Here is a 19704-nt window from a genome sequence, read left to right as displayed (position 1 = left end):
TTGGAATTTCTTAGGTTACAAAAATTATGCCACCACAGAACAACAGTTGGAAAACACTGCTCTCTGTATTTCCTATCTTGCTTAAAAACTGACACCATGCATTACTTGGATGGTTATGTTGCATTCTTTGCATAAATTAGTGAAGATACTGCAGACTGGAATAATGGCTAAGTATAAACATTACACTTCTATTTGGTTGAATTTTATCATTATATTAGGGCACTCAGCACTGTCAGCTGGCTGGCAGATTGGCGAGTAAATACAGAGGTACTAAAGACTTAATTTGGTTTTAGTGCCACAGAAAGAGAACTTATTTAGCACTTATGGGACATGACATTGTTTTGATCTACTAAGAGAAGCATGAAATGGAAAAAAAAAAGAGCTATCGTAACTATTACCATTGCAAATTTTCTCTAGTATTGCACTAGAACTGCTATTAAACACCCTCCGCAAACTCTTTCCTCCCTCTCCCCTGCACCTGTGTCACTATGTATAAATCTTGAAAATAAATATCAGTGCTACATATTGACATGTGGCGCATCGTTATAAACCGCATAATCCGAAATGTTAAACATTTTAAAGGTAGTATAGAAATATGGTACTAGATGTATATAGGTGCACATATTTTGTATTATTGTTTCATAATGTTTAAAAAAAAATATTACATGAAAATACTGCCCTGACCAAAGGACTGCCTGATGTGATCGCCTCATTGCTAGCCTGGGATGCAGCAGTATATTTTAACTTGTTAATCAGGCCACATTAATCGCAAAAATTAATGCATTAACTTTCCCAGGCCTAATGTATATATTTCAGTAAAGCATACCAAGTTAATTTTCTTTGACTGTATTGCATTATCCCTCTAATACTTTATCAGTAATATGTATTGTCAGCACAGTTTAGCTGTGTACACACTCAATGTTTTATTTAAAAAATGAATCAGTGCATTAATTTGTTAAAAAAAATTAAGATGGAAAGGATAATTATACCAGCCTCCAAAGCTGCACTCTCCTAGTACTTCTCATCCCCTTACATTTATAAAAATGATTTGAGTGATAGTTATATTTTGTAAATTTTACATTGTGTGCTTGCACAACTAACCTATGTTATTTCTAGATCTTTGCGCAAACATTTTAAGTTCCTTTCCAGCTTGGTCATTCTTCAACAATATGTTAATTTTATCAATATTTCCATGCTGGCAGGTGTACTCTTAATATAGAGGCTTTATTACTAGACTTCAGAAGGATGACTGAGCTATGACAAATGACTCTTACTGGGTCTTAAATACAGTCTAGCAGTGATAGAAATAGTACATTTTCTTAACATTTTAAACAAATTTAGCTTTCTTTTTGTAATGTGATACACTTTAATTTAATAAACAAATTTAAATTGCTAGAATGAACTGTTATTGTTGCCTAGACTAATATTCCGGTGTTCTTGGTTTCTTGCAATAAATGCTGACCTTTCTTGTCTCCTTTTTAAATATATGGGCTATAAATGCCATTTCTTCCCTAAGCCCCAGACTCAACAACACAGACAGAAGACCCTTGTGCAAGTAAAAGGTTTATGGCAACTGAGTACCTTATAAAAAGGCTTCTTTCTCCACAGATGTAAATGCACAACACAATTCTTTAGTTACTTGCTCTCTCTGTCTCTATTCTTCTTCCACCTCCACCATTCTTTCCAGGCGAGCAATGTCCATCCTCCACTCCTGACTCCCAATTCGCCTGAATAAGGCAGCATTGGCTCCTTTTATACAGGACACAGGTTTACTTCTGGTGCCAGGGAATAGCCCATAGGAAGCAATCCTGGATCATGCAGGAGTCTCACAAAGTAGGGCTTGTTAGTCCCTGCAGAACTCAACAGGGTTGCACTACAGAACTATACTTCCTAGCGTGCCCTATGGTTATCTGTAAGGGTATTGAGGAGCAAGGATGCTGCCATCTGGTATTTCTGGGGAGTATGTAGTTCAGATAGGTTGTTTCTCCCAATTTCTCCATTATACTGACCTCCCGGGTGGGTAAGGTTCTTTGATCCATCCCTACCAGTATACTGAGTTTTATATTGGTATCTTCTACTAAGCTTTTATCTAGGGCAGGGACCATCCTGCCTGTCTTTCTGCCCTCTCATTACCATGGTCTCCTAGTCAGGTAATGAACTGAAACCCTTTCAATAGGTACACCAGGCCATGCTGATAGTCCATCACACCATGTTATTGTCTATAATTGGTTCCAGGATCCTACTTTTGTCCAGCACCCGTAATTCATCATAATACAGCACAGTGTCCTGCTTATTGGGTGTGACATGCTTTTATCATTTGAGTGCTAGAGAAAATCTGTTTGTTTATTTAAGTGGGTAGCTGCTTTCTAAATAACCATTACATTTTCAATGTTAAATTTCTTTGCAGCCTTTCAGTGTGATGCTCAGAAACTGTCAGAGATATTATTTTTTTAATTGTTTTTTCATATATTTTATTGTAAGGAGTAACATATAATCTGCCTACTATACCTTCTGCTTCGGACTTCAATACTGTTCTCTCCAGTGACCAAAATACACTTGATGGTACTCATTCTCAACACAGTACAAGCCAAGATGATATTGAAGATATAGAAGAAGGTAACCAGGGTCTTCCAGCTGTGCAGCTGGCTGATGCCCAGGTACAGTTATCTTGTTTATTCTGTTTGTTAATTTCCAGATAATTATTTGTTGATATGTTCACAGTATAATTGGAACTCATCAGAACAAACATACCAGTAATTATGACTTTTTTTCAAAATATTGTGATGTACTCTAAATACTTAAACATAATTGTACTTTCCTTAAATACCTGCTAAATCTTTTACATAAAAAATGGAAAACTGTAGATCATGCAATCAACATGTGATTAATCAATATACTGGAATGACTTCAGATATTTGTAAATCTAAATAATTATGAATATATTTATTAAAGTGAGCACAGCCTCAATTTAAAAGTCAAAGGTAATTTATCAACAATTTTTTAAAACCATTTCCTCCATTATTTCATACATTTTTACATACCTTCAGAGAAACAAATAATTGTGAGCTTTGACTTAAGACTTAGCCGACATTCTTTAAGTAGGTATTCTTTTTCCAGCAGTTTTAATTAGACAGAAGAGAAGTATAGGCAGTTTACATCCACACTGAAAACATTTTGAAGGTAAACAGAAACTTTATAAAAACCAGTGTTTTCAAGTATTTTGAAAACCAAATATTTATGCTGTACGTTTGAATGCTGAAGTCTTGTTGCATTTGTTTATCCATAACAATACCCTGTTATACAATTAAAGAAATCTAAAGAAAAGTAGCAAATTAGTTCATTTACAGCAATTTAATTTTACAATGAAACAAATGCTACTGTCGATGATGCCATTATACATTTATCAGCTATGTGCTTAGTTTATATACCATTATCTGCTGGCACACATTGGACAACACAGAATATGCAGTTACTTAATCTGGCGTATTAGTAAATGACTAAGATCTCAGTTGCACTGCTAATAAGTGAATAGCTAAGTTGTATTACAGACTTGAGAAAAAAGTACCCTTGTACTAAATAAATTCTCTGCCTCTTCATGTTCTTTTTTTGTCAAACTCAGTTACTGTTTGAATGTCATCACTTTGTTTATACAAACCGGATTCCAAAAAAGTTGGGACACTAAACAAATTGTGAATAAAAACTGAATGCAATGATGTGGAGATGGCAAATGTCAATATTTTATTTGTAATAGAACGTAGATGACAGATAAAACGTTTAATCCGAGTAAATGTATCATTTTAAAAGAAAAATATGTTGATTCAAAATTTCACGGTGTCAACAAATCCCAAAAAAGTTGGTACAAGTAGCAATAAGAGGCTGGAAAAAGTAAATTTGAGCATAAGACCAATAAACACTAATTAGGTCAATTGGCAACATGATTGGGTATGAAAAGAGCTTCTCAGAGTGGCAGTGTCTCTCAGAAGACCAAGATGGGTAGAGGATCACCAATTCCCACAATGTTGCGCAGAAAGATAGTGGAGCAATATCAGAAAGGGGTTACCCAGTGAAAAATTGCAAAGACTTTGCATCTATTATCATCAACTGTGCATAACATCATCCGAAGATTCAGAGAATCTGGAACAATCTCTGTGCGTAAGGGTCAAGGCCGTAAAACCATACTGGATGCCCGTGATCTCCGGGCCCTTAAACGACACTGCACCACAACCAGGAATGCTACTGTAAAGGAAATCACAGAATGGGCTCAGGAATACTTCCAGAAACCATTGTCAGTGAACACAATCCACCGTGCCATCTGCCGTTGCCAGCTGAAACTCTACAGTGCAAAGAAGAAGCCATTTCTAAGCAATATCCACAAGCTCAGGCGTTTTCACTGGGCCAAGGATCATTTAAAATGGAGTGTGGCAAAATGGAAGACTGTTCTGTGGTCAGACGAGTCACGATTCGAAGTTCTTTTTGGAAATCTGTGACGCCATGTCAACCGGACCAAAGAGGACAAGGACAACCCGAGTTGTTATCAACGCTCTGTTCAGAAGCCTGCATCTCTGATGGTATGTGGTTGCATGAGTGCGTGTGGCATGGGCAGCTTGCATGTCTGGAAAGGCACCATCAATGCAGAAAAATATATTCAGGTTATAGAACAACATATGCTCCCATCCAGACGTCATCTCTTTCAGGGAAGACCCTGCATTTTTCAACAAGATAATGCCAGACCACATTCTGCATCAATCACAACATCATGGCTGCGTAGGAGAAGGATCCGGGTACTGAAATGGCCAGTCTGCAGTCCAGATCTTTCACCTATAGAGAACATTTGGCGCATCATAAAGAGGAAGGTGCGACAAAGAAGGCCCAAGACGATTGAACAGTTAAAGGCCTGTATTAGACAAGAATGGGAGAGCATTCCTATTTCTAAACTTGAGAAACTGGTCTCCTCGGTCCCAAGACGTCTGTTGAGTGTTGTAAGAAGAAGGGGAGATGCCACACAGTGGTGAAAATGGCCTTGTCCCAACTTTTTTGGGATTTGTTGACACCATGAAATTCTGAATCAACATATTTTTCCCTTAAAATGATACATTTTCTCAGTTTAAACTTTTGTTCCATGATTTATGTTCTATTCTGAATAAAATATTAGAAGTTGGCACCTCCACATCATTGCATTCAGTTTTTATTCACGTTTTGTATAGTGTCCCAACTTTTTTGGAATACGGTTTGTATGTGTAAATAAAGATTTTGAGCAATTTCAAAGTCGAATTTATTCAGAGTTTTTTTAAGACCATCTTAAGATAATGTATCCAGATGTTTCATGCTAATGGATGGCCATAGAAAGAACTAATAAGTGGTTATTTACCATGTAATTAATGTTACCTCGCAGAATGTGACAGTATGATCGTTAAGTCAGGCAGCATATTACCAGTTTGTTCCAGATGAGTCTGTTTGATTTGTGCATTCACCAATAATTTGATAATTAGTGCATACACTTAAATACACATATAGATACTAATTACAAGGTACTGTATCTATGCAATAATAAAAAAGTTCAGAGAGAGGCAGATGCAGTTGTGATTTGATACAGAATTTTTCAGTGGCAGTGTGCTAAACAAAAGCCCAAACATAAGCCCAGTTGCACAACAATTATTAATCCCAGACTGTTGAGCTACGTGATTTCAAAATAAACTGTTCATCAAATTTTTTGACAGCATGCCTGTCATGACTGATTAATCCAGATATTGAATATACTGATATTTTAGATTTTTATTTCCATTTAACATGTATATCCTTTCTAATAAAAACAGAGCATTCCTTGGTTTCTGTGGTGTATTGACTGATAACTGTTACTGGCTATGCATTTTTTTTATTCACTATTTTATGTCCTCTGCACATCCTCAGACCTTATGATAATATAACTTTGGGCAAAGTAAAACAGGGCAATTCAGCAGTTTCCACTATAGCAGATAACCTGTATCTGATGAATAGAAGATCATTAGAAATGTAGTTTACTAGTTTGGATGGATTTAACCAGCAAGTGTGAGCTGTGCAATATAGTTTTGTGTAAGTAACTTTAGCTGCTTGTATGGTCAGAGGAAATACTTGTGGCTGCTGCTTTCTACAACCAGAACAACACAAAAGAGGCAAAAGCCAAAAAATGTTATGGGCAGAGTGAGAACACGTTTAGCGTAGTTACATGCACTTCAACAACATGATTATTAATTTCTAAAATGGCATGTAAGCCCTAATTCCGATAAGAGAAATCAGTGTATTGGCCTTTGAGAAAGAAACTTCATTAAGAGATGTAGGTTTCTTCATGAATAATCTTATTAAGTGGCCATTTAAACCCATAACAGGGTTACAGTTAAGGATTTTGTAGTCTGTGCATGTCCATTGCACTCTGTTGTCCTGCACATGTACTGTATTTGCTTTGCACACACTTTCAGCAAGAACAGGTAGAAGAGTTCACAAAATAAATTTGCAAAGGCAAATATTTGGGCAGTCACATTATTCCTGGTCCTGGCTGAAATAATCTGTCTCAGTATTTTAGAAATTGCTAAGTTTATGGTGATGAGCTGAGTATACAGTGCTATACTTAGCAAAGATCTCAAGAGCAGTAGGGTAACGCATTAATAGTAGCATGCATTATGTATTCCAGTCACTTTTTACATTAATGAGTAACCCAACGCATATCTTACTGAAGTAAATTATTATTATTCCAGCAGCATTGGGTGTAAAACGAGAAGTACACATACTGGGTCTTTTGAGGGGTTCAATCGCATAGCCAAATAGAAAAGACTTTACTGTCTGCAATCTGGTCACAGAAACCTATAAGTAAAGAGTCAATCTGACTAAACATATTAATAAAAGTAATGAAAATTATTACAAGCATCATGCATATTTTCAGATTTCACAGCATATGATGATGACATTTATCTTTTTCTTGCACAGTTTAATGACATCAGAACATTTTTCCACAAAACAACCCCAGAAGATTACTAGTGTATGTAAATGCGGATTATTAACAAACCAGTTTTCTGTCTTAACTGGCTTATTCACCTTAACCTGATTATGAGTGCACATATAAAGAACTAAATTTACAGTGTACCTGAAATTCAAGAACCCTACTGCATCTTTAAACTTTCCTTTACAGCTGGTGAATCCTTGTCTTTGCATTAAGGGTGTTCACCCATTTGTCTACCACTATATACCATGACATGTTCTAATTTCTCATTATCCCTTTCTTTCTCATTTTCTATCTCTCTCTATCTTGCCTTTAGCCCTTGTTTTTCTTCAGGTTGAGCATCTGTGCCAAACTGTGCTCCTCACTTGGTGCTCAGTTATTCTGTGGCCATGGAGCTATTTTAAACCCCACTCTGGACTCTTTGCTAGCCAGTCATCAGACACACTTTCTAGGGTCAGTGGCAGCTTTACATTTCCTTTAGGAACACTATGCTAGAACTTGTTTTGGCAGATCCTCAAGTCTCTGTGACATTGTTTTTTCTTACCGTTAAAGGGCTGGGTCTCCCATGCTGCCTTCATGATGCCTTCTGTACCTCAAATATAGCATGATCCTATTTTGCCATCTTTAGTATTTCTTCCCTGGCCCAGGTTTGTCCAGGCTACCTTGCCAGTAGCAGTTGTGGGAAACAGCCTGGACACAGACAGGCAGACAGCGTTTAAAGCACCACAACACATTTATTTACAAGACTTTACAAGCACACAGCCCACTTTCACCCCCAAAGTCCAGGCCTCACCACGACACTTCTCTTCCTCTGGTCCGCCTCCACTCCTGTCCTCTCCTCCCGAGCTCTGTCCTTCTTCCACCTGACTCCAGCCATCGAATGGAGGGAGGTGGCCCCTTTTATATTCACCCGGACGTGCTCCAGGTGCCTCCCGATAACCTTCCGTCGGCTCTCCCAGGTGTGGCAGGAGTGCTGGCTGTGCACCCGGAAGCACTCCAGGTGTCCCTGGATTAAAAAGTGGGTGCAGAGAAACAGTTGGGTTTAATAAAACACACGCTCACTAAAGGGTGATTATGACTTATTTTAGTACATGTTTTTTTCCTTTAGATCAGGGGTTCTTAACCTGAGGTCCGTGGACCCCTAGGGGGGTCCATGAATGGGTCTCAGGAGGTTTGTGAGGGTCAGATAAAAATTAACTTTTATATTCACTATACAGCCCGGTACTGTTGATTTTTTAGTAGTAGTAGTATTGGTAGTAGAAAACGTAGTAGTAGAAAATTTGTTTTAATTTGCACAAGATAATTATAATGAGTGACCATTACTTTTTGTATAAAAAGGAGTGTTTTTGTTTTTCCTAAGATTGTTTACTTTAAAGTTTAATAATGCATTGTGTATGTCATATGTATGAGACAATCAAACCTCAATAAATAAAGTACATTATATTCATTGCATGCAAAGTTGTGTTTATGTGACAATTTCTGGAGAATGGAGTCCATAGCTTTCATCAAATTCTTAAAGGGCTCTGTGACTCAAAAAAGGTTAAGAATCACTGCTTTAGATCTTTTTTTTCTTTTTTTAATATTTTAACATTGTTAAAAGTAGCTCCCTTAAGGTGAAGTTTTTCATCTTGTCTCATAGGTGGTTTTTAAACCTTTACTGAACCATATAGGCATCCAGTCTCAAGATACCACACCCTTGAGTTATAAAATGTATTTTGGTGAACATTTATCCTTTTCTGGAACTCTGGATTGCCTCAGAGCAGATATTGTTGACTCAGATACTTCAAAGGAGAGAAAAAATAAAAGATCGCGCAGGTATTATTTTGATTTAACTTTATATAGTATAAAGATAAAATGAATCTGTCAATCCAACTGTCCATTTTAGGAACCCATGTGTTGTCTTGCATTGAGGGTTAATTTGGGGCTTGGCAGAACTGAATGAAAGAGGCCTCCTCTCAGTAGGACAGTGGTCTATCATAGTGAATTCATAGTCAAGTCTTTCAAATGTGGGTGGAAACCTAAACACCCTAAGAAAAGAAATATTATTTGTGTACAGATTTGAATGAGGGCATTAACCACCATAGAGTTTTACCCCTATAATGTATTTATTCACATTTTATTTTAAAATTAGTTTGGGCTAAAAAAAGGTGTATCTATAAAAACAGAGTTTATAAACTCAGAATTTTAAAACAAAAAGAGATCTATGTATTTAGCAGATACATGACATTAATTTGAAATGTCATTTTGCCTTAACAGTGACTGAGTGCTGTGCAGTATTACTGAATTGCTTCTATTATAAAAATAAAGGTTTTTATTAATGTAGTTTGCTTCAATCCTCATTTGAAAGCTAAAAGCATATATTGAGTCATCTAAGCTGCAAATATGACTGTGGTTTTCAACAAGTATAATTTGGTAAGGCTAAGCACAAGTTTAAGATTCAGTATTGTATTATATTATGAGGTTTGTGTGTGACCATGGATCTTCGTAGTGTCTTGTACTTATTGCTACTGTAATAAATAAAGTACAAATGCTTTAATGCTCTAATTAATGGGCCCGAAAATGAATATACAGTCTTCATTTACGAACTAATCAAGTATTCATCAGTAATTCATTTTTTGTAGTTCTAAATTGCTTGTGTAAAGAGAAAACAACACAAAAATATAACAGTCAAAGCTTATAAATGTGTATTTCATACACACCATCTTAATAAAAGTAAAAATTATAGTGTTAAGGAAAAGATAGTGGGGCTGCACAGTAGTGCAGTGATTAGTACTGCTTTTCACATACATGCTATGGATCTTTTTAGGTTAATTGATTGGTTTAGTATGTATAAGCTTGTTCCTACATTGCTCCCAAAGCTGCCAGGATTTACTGCAACCCCAGAGACCATAACTAAATTCAGAGGGTTGACAATGGATATGTTGGATAGAGTATAACATGTCAATGTCAATACTGCATTTTATACTAACACTGAATTTTGCTATTAAAACTTTTTATTGATGTGTTGAAAACTATTATGGAATTTATCTCTTAAATTTTTAGGCAAGGAGCTGTTAACCTCCCTCCTTTGGACTTCAAACCAGCACTTATGTTTGAAACCTTTAGCATTAATGCAGTGGTGATGGAAAAGTCCATGTGCTCACCACAAAACTCAACCAGTGCTCTGGCTTTCCATGATTTAAACAGGAGGCATTACAACACATTTCACTGTAACTTCACAATATCCTGTCAATCTATTAGTCAGCATGTTGACATGGCACTAGTTCGTCTAATTCATCAGTTCAGTACGATGATTGATGAGATTAAGGCAACCCAAACGGATATCAAACTAAGCAGATACACTGCAGGATCAGCTTCACCTACGCCAACTTTTAAAACAAGAAAACATAGAGATTTTCGTTCCTCTGATTTTAGTCGTAGCTCAAGGGGCAGCCTTAATGGAGGAAACAGAGGAAACAATCAGAGGAACAAACGATTAGGAAGTGAAAATAACAAAAAAGAAGCAAGAAGTAAAAACACCTTAGGTCGCTCAGAAAGAAGGACTTCAAGAGTGTCTAGGAAAGGCTCACGGGATGCTGCGGATCACATGACTATCCAAATGGACGATTCCGATTCCATTACTGTTTCTGAGCAAAGTGAGCCTTCTGCAGAATGTTGGCAAAACATGTACAAACTTCTCAATTTCTACTCCCTAATCTCTGATCCAACTGGAATTTTGGAGAAATCATCTCCAGAAAATGGTGTTTCTGCAGGTAAGATAATCCTTAATATTAAATGTCTTGTCTTTTTTAATCATTTACTTTATAGTGATAAGATTTATGTAATTGTAAAGACATACATAAACTGCTTATATTTATATTGGTATTTATGGGTCTTGTCAACAAACTACAGGACCTTTCTGTAAGGATGTACACCAATGTCTGTGTGATGGGATGGCTCATGCTTTCACGTAACCATCAAAACACACTTTTTCGCTACTCTTTTTCTCTCTCTCTCTCTGCTTGCTATTGTCCTACTTCCAACCTGTAAACTTTAGCCCTAGATCTCATCTCATGTTTTCTCTAACCTCCTTAAGTCTTTGGCCTGATATGACCTTTAATTTGTCTTTAGCTCCACTAAACCTTTAGCCTGAGGTGACTTTTAATCACATCAGCACTTAGCTTGTGGGGCTATCTCAAGTCGAAGGTATAGACACACAGACCTCAAAACCTTGAACCCCTCAAGGATGCTATTCACCACAAAATCGCCATTATTCCCCTTCAAATGGACAGAAATTGTCTCAAAGAGTTTATCGCTAATGATTGCTAACACCTTGAAGACATCATTTTTCAAACAAAATGAAAAAAAATCTATTTTGTATACCCTTTCTTGTGTCATAATGAAATTTATTTTATTTTGTAGCCTTTTTGTTGAATAAACACTGAGCTGCAAAATCAAACACCAAACACACTTTTGTTTTTAATTAATCACGCGTGTAAGATAAATGAATAAAGCACAATACAATTCAAATTCTTCCTTCTTCATCCTTCCATCCTCCCATTGAGTGTTGCCTACTGCCTCCCAACTCTGATTCCCCAATGTGAGGCAGCAGCCTCCTTTTTATGCTGGACCCAGGAATGCTTCCGGTGCCATGCTGTGCCTTCCTGAAAGCACTTCTGGGCCATATAGATAGTAGGGAGTTGGTCTCCCGAGCGCATCCTCTATTAGCACTGAGAGAACCTCGGTGGTTGGAATTGCTCCCAACTACTAGGTTCCACTTGTCCGTCCATTTTATTACACAGGCAGGGCACAAAGGTATTTTTTCATCTAGCCGGCCAATCCATCTGTCTTTCCACTCTGGCCTCCTGCCTAGGCAAGAAACCATTCTCTTTCCTGGCTGGGATGCCTGTTCTCCACCTACAATAACAATTTGTTGCAGTGCTTGTTCTTCAATTGTTTGATTGTTCAACAACCTTTCAAGTTGTGGGTATAAATTATCTATAAATCAAATGGTATAGTAGTCTTTTGGCTAAGGCATGGAAATACATGCAAAAAGGTGCTGATCTAGTCTCACCACTGACTCGTTGTGTTTGATTGTACCGCATGAGCTTGCATTTTCATGTATTAGTATGGTGATATCTAAAAACAAAAATAATAATAAGTGTTCCCAAATAACAGGGCAGAAAGAATTATAAGGAAAATGTTAGGCATTACAAAGGAAGGATATTTGGGAGCTGAATGCTGTACCAGAGGAACTTAAGCACATTAGGGAAGCAGGAAAACATCAAAAAATAAGATTAAGGAAACTCTATATAATAATCCATGGAAATTATGGAATAGGATGGAAATAATCGCCAACATGAATCCTGCTAAAAGACACCAACACGTAACAGATAAATTGGCTAAACTGTATAAATATTTAGATACATGTAATTTTTCACATGTATAAATGGCAAAAGGCAACAGACTCCGATCATAATACCACCCGTTTTATCCCAACATACAAAAAGATACTCAAAAGAGTCTAAAAATTGGTAAAAATATTAATATATGGACAGAATGTACTATGGAAAACACAAATGGTTTGTTTTTTTGTGTACTAACAGGAATGGCCTTATTAAGGACCTAAAATATATTACAAAAGTCCCTGGCATTCATAAAGTGAACACACGTACATGTCAGGGGCCAGTTTATTTCCAGTACACCAACCTGTGGGAAGAAACCCACACACACATGGAGAACATGAAAACTCCACAGAGGGACAAACGAAAATGTAATCTTGTCGTCTTGTCGTAAGAGTGCTTGTGTATTAAAGTTCATTTAACATTCTTGCATGGCATTGGAGATGTTTGCCAACTATCTCACACTCAGCAGCATAAATATATATTGCCAAGGTGCCTTGACTTCCTTAATAGTAGAACCCCAAATTAACCATATTTAGGATCTTCACACGTGTAATGTTTTTTTTTTAATTGTTGTTGTTGAACATAACAAAGCATGGATCTTTTCAGCTAAAAATGTCTCCGTCCTGATTTTGCCTTATATCTCTTTCTTCTGTTTTTTCTTTTTTTTTCGCAGTTCTGATAAGAGTACAGGGTGTCTATCCTGAATGCACAAAATGATTTCTTTGTCAGACAGATGTAAATTAATAGACAGACTCCGATTGCCGCACTACTTCACATTGTTAAAATACAGAACTTCTACGAATTTGTTAGCTCATGATGGCAAGGAAGACAAACAGGAAGCAAAAAATCATACCTGTTGGTCTGGAGCATATTTATCACTTCTGGTGTTTTGTACATAGAAACAATTGGCCGAATGGACAGGAGATAGGACCAGTGAGAGCACAATATGGATGGTTTGGATGCAAAACAGTTGTCATGAGAGTAGTTTAAATTCTTTCTTATAAGTTTTGATGCCATAGTTTTTTGGTAATCACGCTTCCTTAAAAACAAAAGATCTGTGTTGCATGCAAGTGTGAAAAATGAACTTAAACTGTGTGAATGTTGCCCATTCAAAAATCAAATGCAACCTTGTATGCGGTACACTGCATTTGGGTTTCATGCTCAGATGGTTTAAGAGCAGCATCGTTGCTAACAACGATACAGATGGATTCATGAGAGAGAGTAATTGTCAGAAAAAAAATCAGAACATTTATTTTCAAACTGAATCATAAAAATAATTGTAGTAAAAAGAACCCAACACACATTGAACACTGTACTAATCGGATCTAATGATAATTTCCTTCCTTCAACATTGGGTCAGAAATTATTAAATCAAACCTGTACTGTTCCAGGCCAGTTTTTTGCAGTTCAGGGGAAAACTGCTATGGCATTAACATAAATAAATAACAGTGGAGTTTCTTTATTTCTATTCTAATAATGCTTACTGTTATTTTTACCTGGGTCTGGTGCTGTCAGATTGCTCGGCACATCTTTATAAATAAGCTTATGGTCATCTGCAGTGGGAAGATGTAGGCAGGAAGAATGAGGAGAAGAAACCTCTTTGCCAGGCTCAGTGCAATGCTCAATTCACATGGCATACAGTAATGACACTGGTAGTATTTTGCCAGTTCCATCTTCCACTAATGAGTTTCTCGCCGTATTGCTAAGTGTACAAATGCACATTTTTTTCTGTTTTCAAATATTAAGTGTATATTTTTTATGACTGGCTTTGTTAGAGATATGCTTATGGGCCCCTTTGGGTCTGGAGGTCTCCCTGCCCCTGTACATTATCCATCCATCCAACATCTAAACCCACATTACCCTGAGCAGAGCCGCATGGAAACTGGAACCTGTCCCAGCAAGCATTGTGTGCAAGGCTGGAACAATCTATGGACTAGGCTCCAGCCTATTGCAATTTGATCACACACACACACACACACACAGGTCACATTTTAGCATCACTTGCTCACCTAACCTGCATGCTTTTGGACAACTCAGAGGACTCCTGAGCATCCAGATGAAAACCTATCTTACACGATAGTACATGCTAATCTTGTACCTTGACTTTGCCGTTACATTCTGGTTTTATACGATTGTCACAGTTCAGCTATCTCAATTCAGCCCCTTCCCTTAAGTCCACCCTTTCTAAGAAATGTTAATACTAACAATCTGAACTAATTGGTCTCCCACACCCTTGCACACCCAAACCTCTCTTCATATGCATGCATTCCCAGTTGAATAATCGTAATCCGATTAAGAGTCTGATGGAGCGGAGTTTACATTGGATACACTGGGTGCAAAATGGACATGAAACATAATGTTAAACATTCTCCTTTTAAAACCCCCATTGCAGAGCTGGAAGGGTTAGGGTTCAGACAGCAACATAAACTGAACTGTATTGGCAAGCACCAGTCATAGAATACAACAACAGATGAAGTGAGAAATCTGCCCATTATTATTATTATTATTATTATTTGCATTTCATATTTCTGTAATAGCATAATGTTTTTTCTTTTTTTTTGTAATAAATAAATTTTATTTAAAAAGCATGATATACAAGGCACAAAAGCATTCCACTTTCAAATCCCCCATCACTCCCATCATCACTGTGTTAAACAAATTAAAGAAGACAACCATACTGTTATACAAACTAGGTTTTGGATAAGAGCGCTAGCCTAGGAAGTAACTTATGGTGATGGTAACAATTATAATTATGCCAAGACAGCCCTCTAAAAATAAACCTATAAGCTTAGTTTAGGTCACTGAAATAAACCAACTGTCCAAATATAATCACAAAATTCAATGGAGTAAAAAGTATAAAGATTATCTTTAAACATTTAATCAAGATTCCCATTTACTGTGTGATCTACAGTTTATGTAAATAAGGTAACATTCTTCAATCAGTGTATGGCTATAGAGATCCTCAAAACCTCAAATCCTCAAAACATTCTTACATGAATAATGAATGGATGGGAAACAGGTGGATGCTGGACCGGCATGAAATTTAGCATCAACATAAAAAGGATGACTCATACAGCCATGCTGTTGCAGCTTGAACGTCTAGTTGGGCTTATATCTTACTGGTAGACACTTTTCAATGTCTTTCAATTCCTCTTTCTTCTCTACTGCTCCTGTTAAATGTGATGTTCCTCAGTAATCCATTTTGGGTCCTATTTTATTTTCTATCTATCTTCATCATATAGTAGCTATTTTCAGGAAATTTAATATTTCTTTTTATTGTTATGCTGTTGATACACAGGTTTATATTCCTGTATGCAAATTTACAATTATTTGACTGCACAATTGTCTTTTTGAACTAAGATCCTGAATGGATGACAATTTTCTTGATCTCAATTAAAATTTAATGGAAGTGCTACAGCCAAAGCTCAAATTGGTCTTGAACTTCTTGCCACTTTTGTTGAATTTTGCAAACCTCAAGTCCATAATCTTGGTGTCATTTTTGACAGTAATCTTTCTTTTGGAAAAACAGTTTAACAGATCAAGAGTTGCTTTTTCGCGATTCATCTTTTAGCTAAGGTGAAACCTTTTTTTAATCTTCTAGGGATCTTGAGAAAGCTACTCATGCTTTTATTTTTTCTCAGCTTGATTACTGCAACTCATTTTATTCTGGGATCAGCAAATCCCTGATATGCAGGTTACAGTTGGTTCAGAATGCTGCTGCTCATTTTTTGGTTGGGGCAAGAAAATTTGATTCTGTTTTTCGTGTTAGCTTCTTTACACGGACTGGCTGTTAGTTTCAGAATTAACTTTAAAATTTTTTGATTGTTTTTTAATCATTACATGAGTATGCTCCTGCCTATTTCGCTGAATTGTGTGTTCACACCAGCCATTCAGAGAACTTAGATCTACCAGTCAGTTGTTTCTTATGGTCCCTCACATTAGGTGTATAACAAAGGGGGACATCACTTTTGCAGCTGCTGCACCACGTCTTTGGAACTCTTTACCTCTTTACATTAAGTAGTCACCTTCAATTGAACTTTTTAAAACTAGATTGAAGACTCATTTCTGTTCTGTAACTTTCGGTGATCTTCACTGAATATTGATGGCTTCCCTACTCTTAGTCATCTTCTTTCTTTTTTTTTTTTTTAACTCACTGCTGGCTGTATGTTTCTTTATTTTACTTTATTTCTATTTATTTTATTTATGTTATGTGACATGGGTGCATTAACAAAGGGGGACTGCGACGACTGAAGAAGGTGCACCTCCCCAAACCCATACTTACCACCTTCTACAGAGGCATCATAGAGAGCGTCCTGACCTGCTGCATCACAGTCTGGTATGGAAACTGCCATGCCTCCGACCGCAAAGCCCTTCAGAGGATTGTGCGGACCGCTGAGTGCATTATTGGCAGTTCACTACCCAGTCTGCAGGAGATCTACACCTCACGCTGCCTTGATAAAGCCACTAGCATCATGACTGATCCCCATCACCCCTCCCACCAACTGTTTTGTCCTCTTCCATGTGAAAGATGACTCTGCAGCATCAGGAGCAGGTCTGCTAGATTGTACAATAGTTTCTTTCCTCAAGCAGTCCGGCTCCTGAACACCATGCTGCCCTCCTCCACACTGGACTCTTTACTCCTTACACTCTCTGGATTACATAGTACTACATAACACTGTATTTTTTTTTTCTTTTTATCATAGTTATATATATATATATATATATATATATATATATATATATATATATATATATATATATATATATATATCTCTTGTGTATTGTACCTTTTGACTCTGGAGGACGATATTTCGTCCTACTGTGTACTTACTGTAAGCATATTGTTAGGATGACAATAAAGCTCTACTTGACTTGACTTGATGAGGAGCATAATGAAAAAAGGAAATACAACTGCTCTGTGTTCCCCCAGAGCTCATCTTGTTTCAAGTAACAGTAGGTTCAGTCTTTCTCACTAAAATAATTTTTGATTTTGTTCTGAACCATTCTCCTGGTAAGATTAAGATAAAATACATTTTTGCATTATGAAGGTAAACTGGAGTTAAAAATGTCAAAAATATATATTTTCTGGTTTATAAACTGTGATTGTTTCTGTTTTAGATGATGGCCGAAGTCCTACAGAACCAGCCTGTAAAGTAATCTTTGAAAACGAGCAGGATAATTCAAGTCCAAACAAACTACAGAGGAAGAGAAGTCTTATTAGCTCTGAGCCACAGTATGTAACTCTTATAGTCTTTGGAATAGGCATGGTAAACCGTACTCACCTTGAAGCTGATATTGGAGGGCTAACTATGGAAGCAGAGCTGAAAAAAATTCATGGCAGTTTTACACTCAAAGAAAAAATGAAAGGTATTTATGTCATTATCACACAAAGCTTAAAATCTCTTTCCTTTTAACTTTGTACATTTTGATTGATGATTTTTATGTTTGTTTCATATCTGTATATAGTATGTTTCCACATTTTTATTTTAAATGAAATGCTACTTTCTACTAATATCTGAAAGAACAATGAATTTCAATTATAAGTCTAAACGAAGTACATTGAACAGATTATCTTGTTTTCATTATGTAATTTTAATGACTGATATTTGCACATGTGACAGAATTAGGGTTTTCTCGCACCCTTGTACCCTCGGACCACACGTCAGACACCAGATAAAAGTCCAAATAATTATTTATTATAAAAATAAAGTGCACAAAGCACGCTCCTCTCCAATAAACCAATAACAATAATAAACCAATCCTCCACTCCCAGACTCTTAGCCACCCTGCCTCCCAACTCAGCTCGTCCGTCTGGGATTTCCCACAGTCCTTTATACTGCTTAACCCGGAAGTGTTTCACCCTCTCTGTCCATGTGACCTGGAACACTTCCGGGTCAGATAAAAATTCCTTTTTTCTTCACCCAGGAAGCACATCTTTCTCTTTGTCCACGTGACTATGACGTACTTCCTGGGCGTAAGGTAAATCGTCTCTGGGCCTCCCTGCAGCGACTCCTGGCTGCCCCATGGTATCCAGCAGGGCTGTGAATAAAGACTCCAATGTCCATAATGCTCTGCTGGTCTTCGGGGTACCTCCATACTGCAGGGAGGGCTCCACCTGGCGGCGTGGGGGTATTGGCCGGGATGAACAGCTGGCCATACATCACACACATTATATTTTTAATTATCATTTTTGCATTTTAAACCTGTCCAATTCAGTATTATTAGGTAGTCCTTGCCAAGAGAGCATAATTTTTGGCATTTATAATTCTTAATCACATCTTTTACACTTTTATATATTCATTCCAAGTATTTTTCCTTTTTCTGTGTCATTTAAAATGAGTAGGAATTAACAAGGGAATCGAAAGCTTTTTTTTTTTTTTTTGCTCATTGCCCCTGTGAATGTTCCTCAAAAAGCATTTGTTTCAATGAGATGTTTAGAATAAAATGACCAAAATGTAGCAGTATGCTTCAATTCAAATATATTCTAATGCTATCAGAAAATAAAATCTACAATATTAGAAGTGGCTTGTGTGACAGAATGAAAACGCAAGCAAGCCATATAGATAAATGATATGTTTCATTATCAGCCACTGTCCCTCCAGGAACTGGTTTTTAATACACCATCACTCCTCAAAAAAGAAGCAAAGCAATGTTTGCGTATTAAAAGTTTGTAGTGACTATTATTTAAATGTGGGTATTCCACATTTAAATTCAGCTTTACTTTAATATACAGTATATTTTGATGATGTATGGTTTAATTTTTGGGTTACAGATATTTTGCATCAAAAGATGACGGAGACCTGTGCCTCTGCTCACATAGGTGGCGTTAATATAGTGTTATTAGAAGGAATCACTCCAAATATTCAGTGAGTAGATTGTTTTTTTCATATGTGTTCAATATCTTATTGAAGTTGGGTTTTTTTTTTAATAAGTTTATGCATAATCTTTCTTTCTCTAATTCTCACAGCAGTAGTTTATTATATAGCTACTTCTTAAATAACATCTCTGTTACAGATTATAGTGAGACACTTCCTATTATAATCAATATTTGTATTTCATTGTATTTCATTTACTGCAGGTTTCCATCTTGTGAAATAAATGTATATAGAGTAAGCAATGACAGTTTGATATTGTTAATCAGCAAATGTTGTAATCATTTCATACAGTATTTCTGATTTGTTCTAGAGTCATCACCAGCATGCAATATCACAAAGCACTTTATAGAACAAAGTAGACTACAATATATGGTAAAAGTACTAACTAGAGAAAACTATAAACTTAGGAATATTCCTTATTACATTACACTTACTACAGTTAAATTATTAGGTCTCTGTGGACAAATCTTGACCA

The 19704-nt window shown here is 36.6% G+C and overlaps 1 protein-coding gene across 9 annotated transcripts in view; it reads left to right on the top strand.

Annotated features, from left to right (window-relative positions):
- kiaa1109 (KIAA1109 ortholog) overlaps positions 1 to 19704 on the top strand; it is a 388609-nt gene that overhangs the window by 260330 nt on the left and 108575 nt on the right. For all 9 annotated transcript variants that reach the window (XM_039751238.1, XM_039751239.1, XM_039751244.1 and 6 more), the window contains exons 45-49: positions 2482 to 2657; positions 8610 to 8785; positions 10013 to 10722; positions 17473 to 17721; positions 19127 to 19220. In XM_039751238.1, the coding sequence (XP_039607172.1) occupies positions 2482 to 2657; positions 8610 to 8785; positions 10013 to 10722; positions 17473 to 17721; positions 19127 to 19220 (1405 nt within the window). The remainder of the gene's footprint in view (positions 1 to 2481; positions 2658 to 8609; positions 8786 to 10012; positions 10723 to 17472; positions 17722 to 19126; positions 19221 to 19704) is intronic.

The sequence above is a fragment of the Polypterus senegalus genome, chromosome 4, assembly GCF_016835505.1.
Source record: "Polypterus senegalus isolate Bchr_013 chromosome 4, ASM1683550v1, whole genome shotgun sequence".
In the NCBI taxonomy this organism is placed as follows: Eukaryota; Metazoa; Chordata; class Cladistia; order Polypteriformes; family Polypteridae; genus Polypterus; species Polypterus senegalus.
The sequence above is the reverse complement of the archived record's forward strand: the minus strand, read 5'-3'. Positions and strand labels throughout refer to the sequence as shown.